The sequence below is a fragment of the Amblyomma mixtum genome, chromosome 1 (assembly GCF_055824585.1).
Source record: "Amblyomma mixtum isolate Tamu chromosome 1, ASM5582458v1, whole genome shotgun sequence".
NCBI lineage: Eukaryota > Metazoa > Arthropoda > Arachnida > Ixodida > Ixodidae > Amblyomma > Amblyomma mixtum.
In genome coordinates this window covers 220,771,793-220,787,406 of record NC_143012.1, presented here as the reverse complement: position 1 = coordinate 220,787,406, position 15,614 = coordinate 220,771,793, and the positions used below count along the sequence as shown (strand labels likewise).

The following is a 15,614-nucleotide window of genomic DNA, read 5'->3' as shown; positions in this document are numbered from 1 at the left end:
CGCTCTGTACACGGCATAGCTTTCGGTATTACATAAGACGGGACGGCTCCTGGTTTCTTTCTTTCTTTCTTTCTTTCTTTCTTTCTTTCTTTCTTTCTTTCTAATTTTCCTTTCGTCCTGCGATGTATTCCGCCCGCATGAACGAAGAGTCGCGTATTACGCTGCATGTTCCCCGGGGGCTATGGTATACAAAACGCACACGAGAGAAAGGTCAGCGAAGGGGAAAATGGAGGAAGCGCATAAAACCAAGGGACACAGCGAAAAAAAAAAAACAAAAGCAACAACAACAACAACAAAAGTTCGGCCCGCTTGCAAACACGCTCACTGCATGCCCAACTCGGAGCTTCGCCGTGCACGCCGATACACGCCGGCTTTCGCCCCCTTCGCTTTCGCCCCCTTCGCGTTTGTGTAGCGCGCGCGATCCGAGCGTGCATGCCTCGCGTGATCGAAAACGGAACCGCGCGGAGGAGGTCGCCCCTGCGTGCTTGCCCGGCCCGGCCTTCGCCGCACGCACGAGAACGCGTCCTTCCCGTAAAGTTCGAGGCCGTCCGACGCAATATGCGCCCGGCTGCCGCCGCGCCGCGCAGGTATTATATGGATGCGTTTCAGCCTCCACTCCCTTTTTGCAGAGTTCGAAAAAAAAGTAAACAAATGCGGCCAAGCTGATTACTTGATATGCATGGGTTGTAGCCTGTATCCACAGCGGGCATGTAGAAAGTAAACTGAGGGCGAGGCTGCGACTTTAGTGCGTGTATGCACGCAAGATTTGGTGGGCTAATGCTGTGCCGTATACAGCTGTATACCTCCTCACAAGGTGCGGTACGAGTAAATATACAGCTGCTCCGTTTTGCGGCTGGCCCGCGTGTGTACTAATATACATCTACCGTACTAGTTGAATACCTTATTTTTTTTTTCCTTTCGATACCGTTTTGTTCGTAAAATATGTTAAAGTGTCCTCCTCACACGTGTAGCTCTATATACGCTCTAAACAGAGAGGATTAAAAAAGGAGTATAACCTGTCCTCTAGCGCACTCTTTTGTAAAAACGAGTGCTTTAGAGGACAACCTACTTCATTTTAATCTCATGTAGGCGTATTCGTATTTAATGTGTAGGACATAGCTGAGCAGCGTGATCCGTTCACTTTTTGTCACCTGTAAGGAGGAGAACTGCCTGCTTGGCGTTCATTGAACTTTTAATCCCCTATTGCGATTCCCTAATCGAGAATTCGGCGTTTGATGGCGATCTCTACATTGCGTTGTTTTGGTAATCGCAAATACTCAGAAGGAAGGACATTATTGCTTTATAATAAGTACCATATGACCTTTTCTAAAGGCGAGAGTGAACGCTCAGTTGTGCTTCAAATTACTTGCGTGCAATGCAAAAAAAAAAAAAAAGATATTTCGCAGCAAGCATGGTACAGGGCCATGATATCAGCTAATATCTGTCTCTCTACTGCGCATCATAGCTGTCACATTCCTGTTCTGGCTTTCAGTTTCTCAGTTAAAACTGTTTCATATAAAGCGGCATGCCCTGTTCTAGCCTTTTCCGCTTACGTCAACCATTTTGTGTCTTGCTGCTGCGTATATAGGAGATCCTCCGCTCTGTCAAGAAAAAACGGAAGAAGAGGGGACAGGTGTTACGAAACAGGTGAACCGGCGAGAAAAGAAATTGCCTCGTTAGCAGAAAAAAGCTGAAATGATTTCTGTGCTAAGCGAGCCGATTTCAGCGGGCCACATATATATACCATTCCTTGCTGCTCCAACCAGTGTTTTTTGTTCTCTCCGTTTCTCTGCAAATGTCGCCTCACGGCACGACTCCGTGGTATTCCATTTTTATTGCTTTCTTGAGTAGTTTCCATTTTTGTAGACGCAATACGTCTCTCGGGTTCTGGCGCTAGCGACTGCGGTGTCAGCGAGACCGTTGTTGCAACCGCGCGGTCATAGATCATCCTTTCACGAGATCGATGACCAGAAGAGCGCAGAAAAAGAATAAATAAATAAATATAGAAAAAAGAGAATCCAACGCGAAACGCTGTATGTCGCAACTGGTTGCGCACGAAAAGTGCTTCATAGGTCGAATTTCACAACGACTTTCGCTCTGAACCGACTTGCGCCGCGAAGCCATTCCATCGTGCTCGAAATCGGGCTTACAGCGCGCCCTTAAATGGGGACAAAACGAGCCAAAAGTGATGTGTCGCAAAAGGAGAACACAGGTTAGCAAGAAGACTGCTATATACACCAAATCACGTGACGTCACGGACGCCATTGTTTTGTCCAGCCCGTAGCTTTAGTAGCCGCAGGCCGGAGCTGGAGGCGATAATCCCATTACACACGTCCGTAGCGTTTCACAGTACTCCGCAGAGAGTGAATGCTCTGTCGCTAAGCCCTAAAGGGAGCAGAGTCGATATACCTTCCGGACATTCAAATACATAACCGACACTCGTTTCCCAACCACGTGGCCGCCCAGTCCCTAACGAAAGCAACGCGTGGTTTGGATGCAGCCTGAAGCATTGCGTAAACCGCCGACGACAGAAGCCGTTAGCGACAACCGTTTCCGCGGGAAATCGGAAAGCCGTGGAGTTCCGGCGCTGGTTTCGCTTTAGCTTTTTTTTTCTTTTTTTCTTAACGTGCGCTGAGAGAACACCGTCGCTCACATAGTTGGTATATACCGCCGGAGTTATTTCTGTAATCCTTTTATTGCTATTTCGTTTTCCTCCCCCGTTTCGTTCGAGCGCTTTCAAGCCGCGCTCTTCGCGTGTACGACCGGGGAGGAACGCCTGCAGCCCAAGATAACGCTGCGGCAAACGGTATACGCCTATAAGCGCTTCGAAGCCAGCGCTCTGTGCGTGCTCAGGCAGGCATAGCGTGTGCGCGCGCGGTATAGCGCCGCTGCCGACTCGCGGGATTCAGAATGCAGCCCCGGCCCTAAAGCATTCCCTGCCGCGTCTCTGCGTCGAACAAAGACCCCAGCGTTGTGCGTCGAGCCGATGGAGGGAGAATGAATTGTTTCATTCCTGCCCGACATGCTCTTTCCTTCTTTAGACAGAAGCAGACGAGGGACAGACATAACACCCGTGTCCATAGAGGCATACCTCCTTGAATTTTTTTCATTTTTTTCTTTCAGTTTTGAAAGAAGAGGAACAAAGAGGTCTGTTTGTTGCGCGCAAGAATGAGCCGTGCCTTTAGTAGGTCATGCGCCGGCGCGCCCTAGCGTCGTATTCAATTTTGTGCGCCTCGATTAATAATTGAACAGGCTTACAAAACGGTTTCCCCGGTCGTCGCATGTCGCCCCGTTCTGATTGCCGCCTCTCACGCGATCATGTGCGCGGATGCGGGGGGAGTCGAGGCACAGGGGAAGCCGCCGCTTCTCGAGCTGCGTCCGCTTTGTGTGTCGCGTGTGGGCCGCCCCGTGTAACCATCCTCGCGTGATCCTCGGATCCAGCGAGCGAGCAAGTGAGCGAGCCTCGCTAGTGCATCCTAAGCAGCGTGTACAGCCCATGAGGGGGACGCGGAGAAGCAAGCCACTGCAACCGTCTCCGCCACCTGCGAGGGGTTTTTATTACACGCGTCGCGACAAGCAAGCAAGCTTTTCCTTGTACTTACAAGACATGCGTGCTCCCGAGCTTTCTCGGTGTCTGTCCCTTGTCCGTATACTGCACGCGACGAGACGAAGGTCAGCTTGTTTTGTGCCTGTAGCACTCTCATGCACGCAGTCGCGGGAAGCTCCGGCTCAGCGATGCGTGTGCGTCGGGCTTATAGGAGGGGGACGCTTCATGCCTTGCTTGTTTTCCGCCCGAGTGTCTCCCACCAGTCGCCCATCCAGCAGCCGGGTCGTCGTGGTTTTGGGGCTCTATAAACGTAATTTATGGGATGTAGACGCGTGAAGCTCTGCTGCTTCGCATGCGGCAGGACGGGTCCCTAAACAACCGAGTCCCTTTCCCTGCTTTTTTTCTTGTTTGTTTCGCGTGCGCCTTCTTGGCGGATCCTTTCGTGCAGCTCCCGTGGAACAGCCCGCGTTGGGTGCATGGCGCCTCGTAAAAGAATATGAGCAGCGCCTGCTTATCCCGACTTTTTTTTTTGTTGATTTATTTATCTGTGCCTTTTATTTACGCGTGTGTGCATTCTGGAAGGAGGCAACTCGTGGCCCACCGTGGTCGGCGCAATGTCAGACGCTCGTGCCCTTTGGGATTGCGGCCGTTATGACGTGTGCCCCACGACTGTGCACCGCGCTTCTCTAAGGGAAACGACTAACGGAGATTCAGCTGAATGAGCAGTTTAGCGAAGACCTTCGCTTGTATGAAGGCGCCGCCTTCTTTCCTTATAGTGTGTGTTTGCATGTGTTCATGCGTGCGCGTAATAATAGAATCCGCTTCCTGAGCCGCAACATTCCTGTTAACTTTTATTTCTGACTGTGACCAGCGCTGTTTTTTTTCTTTTTCAAGTGCACACAACTTATTTTTTCACAAGTTGTACCATCAAAGCCAATATTGGAAAACAAAAATCGTTCTTCAATTGTGATAACCTCGGCGTGAAATGTTTTAACGCGGATTCGCTTGGTAATTTCCGATTTACAGTTGTCTTCCTTGCTAATTCGTTGTTCCGTTTATAATAACTTATTCAACTAAAACCACGCCTGTCTTACTTTCTGTGCTCTTAGCGTAGATCACTTCGAAGACTTCGCTTAACTTAGCTGAGCCTGTGTGTTGAACTTCCCTGCTTTGGAAGAGGACAAAGTTCCGTCCGATCCGCGCGCGAACTTGGCATGCTCTTCGCAACTTGCGCTCCATCTTTGATAGCTTCATCATGGGAAGCCGTCCCGCTCCTTCACTCGGCGCGCCTGTTACTTACTACACGTAATAGCCCTTTAACCCGCTGCCCCTTTCGGGAGTTAATCGAACAGCGACACTCGGGTCCCCGCGGCTTGAATCGCGAGGGGTGCGATTAATCAACGAACGAGTTCTAGTTGACCGGTCGAGCAGTATATAGGTGCGCCCTGTATAGGACGGGACCGACACAGGAGGAAAGGGGCGTGTTTATATTATGCATTATAAGACGTTAGCTCTCGGCGATTATTAGGCACTCGACCTCTTCCAATAATTAATCAATGAATTATTACACCGACGTCGCTTGGTGAAGCAAAAAAGAAAATAAACTCCCAAGCCTATACACGAAACCATTGCACGTATACATGTACATCGCAGGCGTGTTCAATAACGCCATATCCGTAGATGAGTTTCATAAAAAAGAAAAACATGTATAGGAGAAGGTTATAGAGGTGAACGAAAATGAATTACTTGTTACAGATCCATTTTTTTCCCCTTTCAAAACGTCGTCTTGTTATTTTCCATCGCGCTGGGAGAGCTTTATATGGACGAGCTATTTTCCCTCAGATGTCCAAGCACGGTGTATCTTCATTACTCGTTGCGGCGTATAAATGATTAAGCGGACAGGTGAGCGGTCGAATAGAGAAAACGAAAAAAGCGCCCAGGCCTTTCGCTCCTGTATCGCCCTGTCGACGGACGCGCGGGCAGCGTCACGGTAGCAGCTTGTTCGTGCGTGAGTGCATCCGTAGCGGCGAAGGCGCCTGTCAGTCTTTCGCAGGGCGGAGGGAGCAGGGGAGAGAGTAAGTTTCATTACAGCACCATCGGCGCGGCCTTGTAACTCGCCTTCTCCTCCGCTGGCCGCGGAAATTAAATGCGCGGTGGCCCTCATTAATACACGTCGCCGGTCGTCGGGGAGAAGCCGCGGCGTCACTGCATAGTTGATGATGCACGCGCGAGATGGCGCCGCCTTCCATCCTTCTTTTTCTTTTCTTTTTTCTCTTTCTAATGCGGCCCGTATATGACTACCGCTGCCTTGTATATGCAAGGGTTATGCAACGGGTCCGGAATGTATTTAAAGGCGGAACGTCGCTGTACCGTGCGCCGTTTGGCGGGAGCTCGCTTTTCTTTTTTTGTCGATGTTGCCTGAAGATATATGCGCATAGATTGGCGATTGAAAGTGCATTGATTGCTCCGTAGCTGCGAGTATTTGGTATTTATAAACAGGAAGGGGAAATCGCGGGGGAAGTGATCACTGTTATACGTTCGTTTCATGCGGTCCCCAGTATCGGAGGAGGCAATTGGTGGACTGATTCATGGCGTATAAAATACACGGGTTGACCACATGGGCCCTCAGCTTTAAACCAGCACCGACTGAGAGATCGATTACATTAGCTAAACATTAGCGGTAATTTACCTGGCAATCAAAACGCTGATGATTTTATAGCAGTACTACTCGTACTAACAGTAATGGTAAAAATTATGGGGACACTTAAGCGCCGTCTTAAGTTCACGACGCGACAGCGCTGATGCTTATTTGCTACTTTCTTTCTCATTAGTCCTTCTTTCTAAATACTCACATCGTTAGCATAGACTCTGTAGGCATATCAGACCATGTGATGCGCACAATCCACATATGGTCTCCATTTAGTCGAGTCAAACGAACGTGCCTCAGTGGCCTAGGGTAGCGTGTCTGACTCGCAACCTTAGGGCATAGGTTCGATTCCCAGCTAATCACCACAGTTTTCTTTCCAGCGTAATTAACTTACATTACATCCTGTCATTTCATAACGACATTTGAGTCATGTCAGGGCCTCATAATCACAATTTAACTTTGATCAACTTTAATCATTTTTCTCCCCTTCCTCCATAGTCGGGGATAGTACTACCCTCTCTGCATTGTCGCACCACTCCCTGAATTGTTACGCGAGCAGGACCATGAGAATCGGCCGACGCCACTGGCTGGAATGGGGTCATTTGGTAGGGAAAGGCCGCTTCTTTCTTGAGTTGTATCCGTCTATAGACGTCTGCATCCTCCCGTACTGATATGAACAATGCAAATTTAGGTTGCATCGTTTTTCCTTCCTCTGTTTTCCTCTCGCTGTCAAAAGCGAGTTCCGACGCCAAACAGAATTGAAGAAAGCCATGGAACAAGGATCGCTGTTCTTGACCGTCGAGGCAGTAACGGTACAGCAGGATCTGCTCGCCGCCGCCACAATATATGCGCGACTGAACCAACTCTGCTTCGTCGCATGGCGAGAGCCCGCGGTGCAAGCCCTGCCCCACCTCGCGACAGGAGACGCTGCGCCTCTCTATACCGCCGTAAGCGCAGCAGCATTCCCCAGACGCGCGCTATTTCCAGGCTTTTCCAGCGAAAGGCGCGCGCAGACATCATTCACTCTTTCGCCGGCGCGCGCATGCTCCATTCAGCCGCTGTCCGACGGCCCCTCTGAAGCAGCACACACACCTGCGAACCCGTGTTCCCGTCCGACACGCGCTGGCGAGCTGCCTTCGTCACCGACGGCAGTGCACAGCGCGGTCGCCCCTGGCAACAGACCGTGTCTGGACGACGGACAAAGCTGTTTCCTTTGTGAGGGCCGCGGAAATGGATGGATGCGGCCTGTCTAGCTTTTTGTCTGGTCTCCGTTATCTCATTTTGCTTTGCATATGCGTAGTTATACGCCGAAACGAACAACCGGCGCGGCTGGACAACGCTTGTTTTGTTACACCGATCTGGAACGCTCGCAACGTCGTGCAGTGGCACGGCGGTGTCCTCAAATTAGGCTTCATTGTTGGAGATTCCGGTGGAGAGGCCTTTGTCCTGCAGTGGACATACTCTAACTGCCGCTGCTGCATATGATGATGCTGATGATGATGATCGATATTTTCAGTGTGGGTGGCACAGTGAGTGGTGTAATAGTATTAAGAAGCTATTAATTAAATTAAAGGAGACTCTGCGGAAGCCCTTGCGGAGCACGTGTGCAACTCCATGCGCACGTGCTATTTTTCGCCATGAACACCAAGTGCGGTTCGCCGCACGTGTTCGTAAAAAAGGATAACATCCACTTGGCTGCAGACTGCTACGGGTCGGAGAAAGGGAAAAACGGGGAGGGAAGAGACGGGTTTCATGAACGCGTGTCTCCTCCGCTAGGGTCTAGGCCAGCTGGGCCCCCCGTCGTAAGAGAGAGGCGTGGCCAAAGCGCGTGAAGACTCCATTCTGGCAGCATCAGTGACTGCCTGTCTGGCACTCCTTGCGCGCCGCCTCTACGCTCGCCTCACTCTGGCGAGCAAGCTCTCTCCCGCCGCTACAGAATGACACACGAAGATCCTGGCTCTGTCGCCTCTTCCCTCCACTACACGTTGAATCCCGTTGCCATGCTAAAGCTCCACGTGCCACAAACACCTCAGCAGCGCTCTTTGGAGGCCGGTTTATTTATAATGTCCTCCTCTCACGGTGTCGAGAAAGCCCAGCGGTCGCCGCGGCGCGGCTGCCGGAATGTGTGCCGGGCAACATGTCGCCGGGACAAATCGCGCCCACTATTCTCGGCGCGAGCGGGAGGCACGGCGAGACGGCAAGGAGGATGGGGAGGAACGGGCAGCAGCGGCGGTTCGTACGGAAACGCGAGCGCGCTGTTGCGACGTCGTTACGCTACGACAGCTGCGCGGCGCTCTCTCTTCGCGTGCGCGCACAAGGCTCCTCCGCTGTTCTCTGCCGACTCCGCGGCAGGCGCGCGCGGCGAGGCATTCTTCTTTACGGGGGCGCGAGGTCTAGACGCCCGGCAGCAGCGGTTGCAGTCGTTCTGATGTGGCACTTTCCCCTCCCTAATGGCCGTGGAGTTTGCCTTGCGCTGTCGCGGCGTGTGTGTAACGCTTGAACCCGCGGTCGCGTCGGCGTCTTCCCGGAAGGAAGGGATGAAGTGGATGAGAAAGTTTGTGTTTGAGGTAGTGGCGCTAGCGACAGGGCTTAGCGTTGTGCAGAGGAGCTATGTGCTTGCGGAGAAGAGTCGCGCTCTTTCTAGGCTGCTTTCGTTCGGCCGCGCGACTAGTTGTAGAAATATAAGGCTTTATTATTCACAAATTCCCAGTTCTCAGTTTCACTCACAGAACGACTGAAGTAGGACCGTGACGTAGGTTGATGCTACGTTTTGGTTGGTTGGTTTATGGGGTTTAACGTCCCAAAGCGACTAAGGCTATGAGAGACGCCGTAGTGGAGGGCTCCGGAAATTTCGACCACCTGGGGTTCTTTAACGTGCACTGACATCGCACAGTACACAGGCCTCTAGAATTTCTCCTCCAAAGAAATTCTAGCCGCCGCGGCCGGGATCGATCCCGCGTCTTTTGGGTCAGCAGCCGAGCACCATAGCCGCTGAGCCACCGCGGCGGCGATGCTACGTTTTGACCTTTCATATCTATTATACGTGAAAAAGCTTTTGAGGAGCGAAACGCATGCGCCCATGAAGCAAGGCCAGTCTCGGTGATCGCCGCCGCGGTGGCTCAGTGGTTACGGCGCTCGGCTGCTGACCCGAAAGACGCGGGTTCGATCCCGGCCGCGGCGGTCGAATTTCGATGGAGGCGAAATTCTAGAGGCCTATGTACTGTGCGATCTCAGCGCACGTTAAAGAGCCCCAGGTGGCCGAAATTTCCGGAGCCCTTCACTACACGGCGTGCCTCATAGCCTAAGTCAACCATGAACCGTGTCAGCGCATCACCAAACTGAGGTGGTTGCGTACTGCTTCAGGCTTAGTGGAAGTCATTGCCGATACAGCTCGTGCCTTTCCGTATCAGCATTAACGTTGCTAACGCATGCGCGGACCAATTCGCATCATCATAGGGGCGCTCCCCTTGCAGTCTTTAGTATACGAGGCTCTATACGTGTAGATGGTGAGACGTTGCTTTGTATCCCGCCAGAAAAGTGGCCTCTGCCGCCTTCTTAGCCTGCACGCGTTCTGTTGAAGAGAGCAAAAGCACGGGGACCAAGCTGCCAGAACTGGGGAAGCGAGGAGAGGTGCATCATGCCAGGAATGTGGGGATCCAAGAGCAGCCCGCATTCCGACTCCCTGTTCGCCTCTTTCATTTCCTCGTCGCTCTGGCGGCGCTAAGATAGCGCGCGAGCCACGACACGCGGGAAGCGACAATCCTATCATTGTGCACAGCATGGCGATGACAGCTCGGGCTCATCTGGCGAGGTCGTTCGCATACATACGCGCCGCGGCGGCTCGCAACCGAACCCTCTCCCTCCGGTGATCCACGCCGTTCTCACTCCCTCGATCGTCACACTGCAGCATGCGCTGGAACTTTTTGTTTTTGTCTTTTCCGGGGAGGCATGCAGGCAGCGCCGCCACCTGGCTCAACAGCAGCTGTGCAGCAAGCTTCGCCGAACCCTCTCGGTTAGGCGCAGTATAGTGCGTTATTGCCTTCCGGCTGTCGTATCGCAGACCGTGCGCGATCAAGTCGAGGGTTGATCTCGCCTCGCCTCTGTGTAGTGAACTGTGTGGAGTAGGTAGGCGGCCCTCATTCCTCTTCGATGCCGGTAAGTCATGCTGCGCGACACGTTAACGTGGAACTGTTAACGTCGGGCTTGTCTGTTCAGTGAGGACTGTTTGCGCTGCCGGCTTCTTGAAGTGCTTTATGAGCACGTATTTTCGCGATGAAGACAATGTCTCTCTTGCCTACCCCTCTCTCCTGTTCCCTCTTTTTATTTGCGCTGTTTGTTTCGACTTATGTTGTTTCTATGACTTTCGAGAGATCGCTGTTGCCAGAGGTACAGCCAGAAAGGACGTGTATTATAGGATGGTGTCATAAGGAAGACGGCGTGTTTAGATGAGGCCGTGGTACACTGGCTGCATTCAGATACTGCATCCAGGGACCGATTTAGGGAACGCTTTCCATTCGAAGGCAGTCTAAAACAGTCTCAAAGCCACGCTTTTATTGGTCGGCCTTGACCGCGGTCCGTGTGTTGATGCGGGGCTGATGCACTGGACCGTCCACTACGGCGCTTATATATATATATATATATATATATATATATATATATATATATATATATATATATATATATATATATATATATCATTTGAGACATGTTATTCTCCGTTTGCTTCCCATTTCTTCGTTGTATTGCTCTCTTATTCGTCTCCACAGTGTTGATTACCGAGAGTGATCAGCACGGTCGAATTTCGTCGCGGCAGCGACTTACTGCGCCTTTGGACATCTCTTTTCTTTAATTTAATTTTGCGTTTGAAGCTTTTCTATGATAATATTTGATTATAAGATGATCCGCTAAGACATTTTTTTTTTAACTCTAAATAGACATTTTTGTCTCGTAGCCTACATGACAGAAGCATGGTGTCAAGTTCGCTCTTATTCTCTCCCGTTCCCAACTCACTTTTAACGTCACAGGGCACCTCGTCATAAACACCTGTCTCGAGCGTCCATTCAGGAAGCAGAGCAGCGTATAGTTCCTCACATTCCTAAGGCCCCACGTAGTACACATGTGTGTACCCGTGCCGTCTATTCGATATCCGTGTACGGTATACCGTTTTATGATTCCTCGTATCCGCGTGTGCGCGCGTGCGTCTATCAAAAGATGAGTCATGAGTCTGCTATTTCGCACCGAAGCCATTCACAAAGCGGTTCTCTATTTACGAGTGGTGTCAGAGGAAACTGCAGCACGCTGAAAAAAAAAAAAACAGCAAGCAAACAAGAGAGCATACGTTTAATTAAAGTACGCATATATACATGCCATTGCATACGGCGTAGAATACGAGTGTCACCCGGAAACAGAACTCGCAGCTTTCACAGAGACGACGACGTTGCATTTTGACTCGCGCTGATTACTTCTGTAGCAGTCCTTTCTCTTGTGAGAGCCAGAGCTGTCAAGCACGCTGTAGCGGGTTATCGCTTTCGCGGAGTACATGTGAAATGACGCGCACTTCACACGATGCGATAACCGCCGGCTGGGAGTGGACAATTCTTCGCGATAAGAGCGCCCAGTGGCCTGTTTTATTCCGGATGGACACTTGTCAAGATTCACAGCACTGTGCGTTCGATCCGACGAACGGAAGTCTTTTATAATGACCGGCCGCTATATAGAATCTTGACGAAATTAATCTACCATCAGGCATTTTATGAGAAAATCGTTCGATTCTGGTGCCGAATCAGTTAAAAGGCTCTTCTTTTCAGGTATTAGCTGATAACGAATAATCACTGGGTCTACATATTAGGTCTGCGTATCAGGTCTACATATACGACTGACGCTCCCTGACAAAAACTCTAACGTCGTCGGACTAGCCTGTTTAAAGATAAAACGATGCGAGCTCGGAACGGCGCGGGAATGCCGAGATATGCAGAGGAAGAGATAGCGCTTATAACGCGGTCAGTCATCAGCCATTTTGAGTCGGCTTCGCAAAGTACGCCGTAAAATGAGAGATAAGCGCGCCAGTAATTAACCGGGAATTTCCCCTGTGGCTGGCGTGACAAAATTGCGCTGGCGCGCCAAAGATAATATAACGTCCGATCACATGATTTCGCAATTACTGCCGTCGCGAGGTTCGTTTGCTGCATATATACGTTATCTCGTGCCGACTGTTCAAATCCTGCAGAGTATAAATAGTCGACATATATCAGCGAGCATTCTGGAATACTTCCTCTCTCTATTTTTTTTTTTTTTTTTTTTCAGCGCGGTTGTCAAAGTCCTCCCGAATCAAGAGCGCATCTCGCCACTTTTGTTCCAAGGATTTTCTCGCCCGTGTATGTCAGGACTCGTTGGCCGCTTCTTATCTCGCGCCCGTCTGTCTCTTGTTTTTCTGCGCGTATATACAATGCAGATAACAGTTATATAGACGGACGTGGGAATCGCAGCCCCGGGCGGCGGCGGCGGCGGCGGCGCGGCGACGTGTTATCTAGCTCGGAACTGCCGCGGTCCATTAAAAATCGAGCGCTCAGTGCCTCGCTGGACGGAAAGACAAACGAAGGGCACTAATTAAAGGGCCCGCGTACGCTTTGAACGAATAGAGAGAGAGAGAGAGAAAAAACAGCGAATAAGAAGAGGAACTAGTGAATTGTGAAGGGTCCACGTGCGAACAGCGAGTGTCGCGTCGCAGTTCAGTGGAGACGGTTTTTAATTCTTGGCCGCCGTCCGTCTTTTTGTCGTCTGGCCGGTTCCGCGTTCCTCGCGCGCTTGCTTTCAAATTTCGCAAAGCCTCGCCCGCCGTTTTCTTCGTGCTGCTGTCACAGTCATTAGACGTTCGTTGTTAATTGTGGTTGCTCTTAGAGATATCCAAAGTGTCTGCGTGTGCTCGCGCGGGTGATTTGTGTGCTTGCGTCGTCATAACATTTAGGGCCATTCACGGCAGGTGGGAAAAAAGATTTTGCCCGGACTTGTGGAGTATACCTAATCATTTTGTTTTCTGAGAACGTGTACTATATACGGGCTAATGTCGCCCCCTTCTTCCGTTTTGATCTAAATGCGTGTAGTGTAGTCAAGGCTGTTTCCTTTAACCTCCTCGACTCTCGTATACAAGCCGCCGAGCTAAACAGCGCGAAACGCTGAGTTCACAAGAACAGCACCTGTTTCAGGCTGATTGCTTCATGACTGGTAGAAAGTGGACGTGCAAATGAAGACGGACGACAAAGCCGGTTACTTAACTCTTAACGTGTTATTACGCGCCAGTTATTTAAGGCTTATTGCCGCCCTTGATGTGCTGCAAAGGCGCACTTCTAATGATTCGTGTAATCGTTAGGGACAGGACTATTACGCGAAGCGTAAAAAAAGAGAAAGGTGAGAACCTCATCGAGCTTATAAAAGTAAAGTGAAATGAGGCGTCTTTCGCTCGTCGCGGTCAGAGAAGGACAAGCTTTAGCGCTAGCCAAACAAGGGGCCAGTGACGCCTTTTCCCGAAGGTATTTAATATTGGCGGGACAAACAAAAAGACACAAAGTACACGCAGTGACGGCAGATTTCGCTGGGACGACGGCCGTTCGTTCGATCGGCAGCGGTGGATTAAGAGAGGTCTAATTAGACGCGCCGCCGAAGACAGTGGGCAATTAATCTCGCAGATTCCTCGCGACCGGGGGGGGAAAGGGGGGAGGGTTTCCTGGTCGCGCGCGCGGCTCGCAGATCGCAATTAAGACCTCAACCGGGAGGACAGAATTCGGAAGATGGAGAGCGTTTGCTCCTTCGCTGCTTTGCGGCGCCAATGCCGGACGGACTTCTTGATGGCCCCAAGGAACAAACACAACACGGCAGCTGCGGCGAAGATTCGAACGGCAAAGAGGGAGAGGGGAACAAGAAGAGAGGGAGAGAGTGAGAGAGAGGAGGGGAGACTGGACACGGCGCATCTCTCCAGCATCGGCACGCCGCCTTCGGAGCGGGGCCGCTTCGATTGCGCGGCAAGTCGACCGCGAAACGGGGCAGATGATAATCTCGCCGCCCTTGTTCCATCTATCTATCTATCTGTATACCTCTCTCGCATCCGTCTATGGTTGACCCTTCTTCTTCCCTCCGGGGCTCTATACACGAGGGGGAGGCCCGCGGCGGCTCCCAACTTTAGAACGAGACCAATCGGGCATCGGTTTCGTAACGAGGCGTCGAACTGGAGCGGGCCCCCACTCTTGTACACAACCGACGAGTGCGGGCCATTGCGTGAGCTGCTTCTCTTGAGCGAGTGGAGGGAAGGCCGGCCCGTGAACAGCTCTTGCGCGGTTAAACTTGGCGGCCGAGAAACAATGAGATATATATAAAGGGAAGACCACTAAGCCGTTCCTCATACCCGTTCTGCTCCTTATCTCACTCGCGGATTGCGTCGCGGCGTGCTGGGCGTTCGGGTGGTTCGTCGGAGATTGTAGAGATCTGTTCCTTTTGTCTGCGCCGGGTATTCAGTGGGCGCGCCCAACGCTCTTGACGACGCATGTGTACAGGAGGAGCGATGTACAAACAGCTTTCGTAAACTGCGTAGCGAGAGACTGCGGAGGCTGTTTTATCGCTGGCTTAGTAATAAACTGTTTTAACCATAGATTTTCAGAAATGTTCTCTACGCCGTCATGTAAGCATTGCGGGTAGTATAATACGGTGGAATATATAACCGCTGCATTATAGATGCCTAGCCCAATTTGTTAGTTTCGTACCGTCGAAAAAAGAAGACAAATGTTGTATAGGACAAATCGTTCTCTTTCTTTCTTTTTGTTACCTCCTATACCTACCTGCTTCTCGTTTTGTGCTGTAGAACCTGGCGGCTAACACATCCTGCAGGCAATTGTCAGCAGCAGTCCAATTCATTCTCATTCTGTAAACATTTCGCAAACGGAAGGGCAGGTGCTTCTTTGCTGTCGGATCCGTAAACATTTCGCAAATGGAACGACAGGTGCTGAAGCCTCTCTATCTCTGCCGCCGGAGTGAAATCGCACCACCGCGTGACAACACAACTGTGCGTGTTGAGCAACGCTTCCGTTTTATCGGCAAAATGCAAAGCAGTCATACCCCCTCCCCCTCCCCTTCATCCTAAAAGAATAAAAACAACCTTATCCCTGTAAAAACTCGCTCGCAGCCGTGCATGTATCACACATGTGCGTGCGGCCACAGTATGTACAGTGAGCACTGCGCACTGTTTTCAATCTTCCATGCTTCCGACTGTCGTTAGCCATACGCGTCGTTTCGGATGGTTCGAAGAAAACACGCATCCCTCACGCATTGGCTATGGTTTCACTGCATACCACTGCAACTTATACTGTACGGCAATGCCACGAGCTCAAGCTGTTCGGCGAACTGTTTTCTGTTCCCCACTGGCAATCCTTTGCT

At 51.1% G+C, this 15,614-nt stretch overlaps 1 protein-coding gene across 4 annotated transcripts in view; it reads left to right on the top strand.

The window, feature by feature from the left end:
- The window catches only part of LOC149370972 (uncharacterized), a 422,419-nt gene that overhangs the window by 299,490 nt on the left and 107,315 nt on the right, over window positions 1-15,614 (top strand). Inside the window, exon 1 of one of the 4 annotated variants that reach the window (XM_089564116.1) lies at window positions 10,225-10,349. The exons of the other annotated variants lie outside the window; for them this stretch is intronic. Within the exon in view, the coding sequence (XP_089420242.1) occupies window positions 10,344-10,349 (6 nt within the window). The 5' untranslated portion in view covers window positions 10,225-10,343. Of the gene's footprint in view, window positions 1-10,224; window positions 10,350-15,614 lie in introns of those variants that run through there. 4 annotated transcript variants of the gene reach the window in all.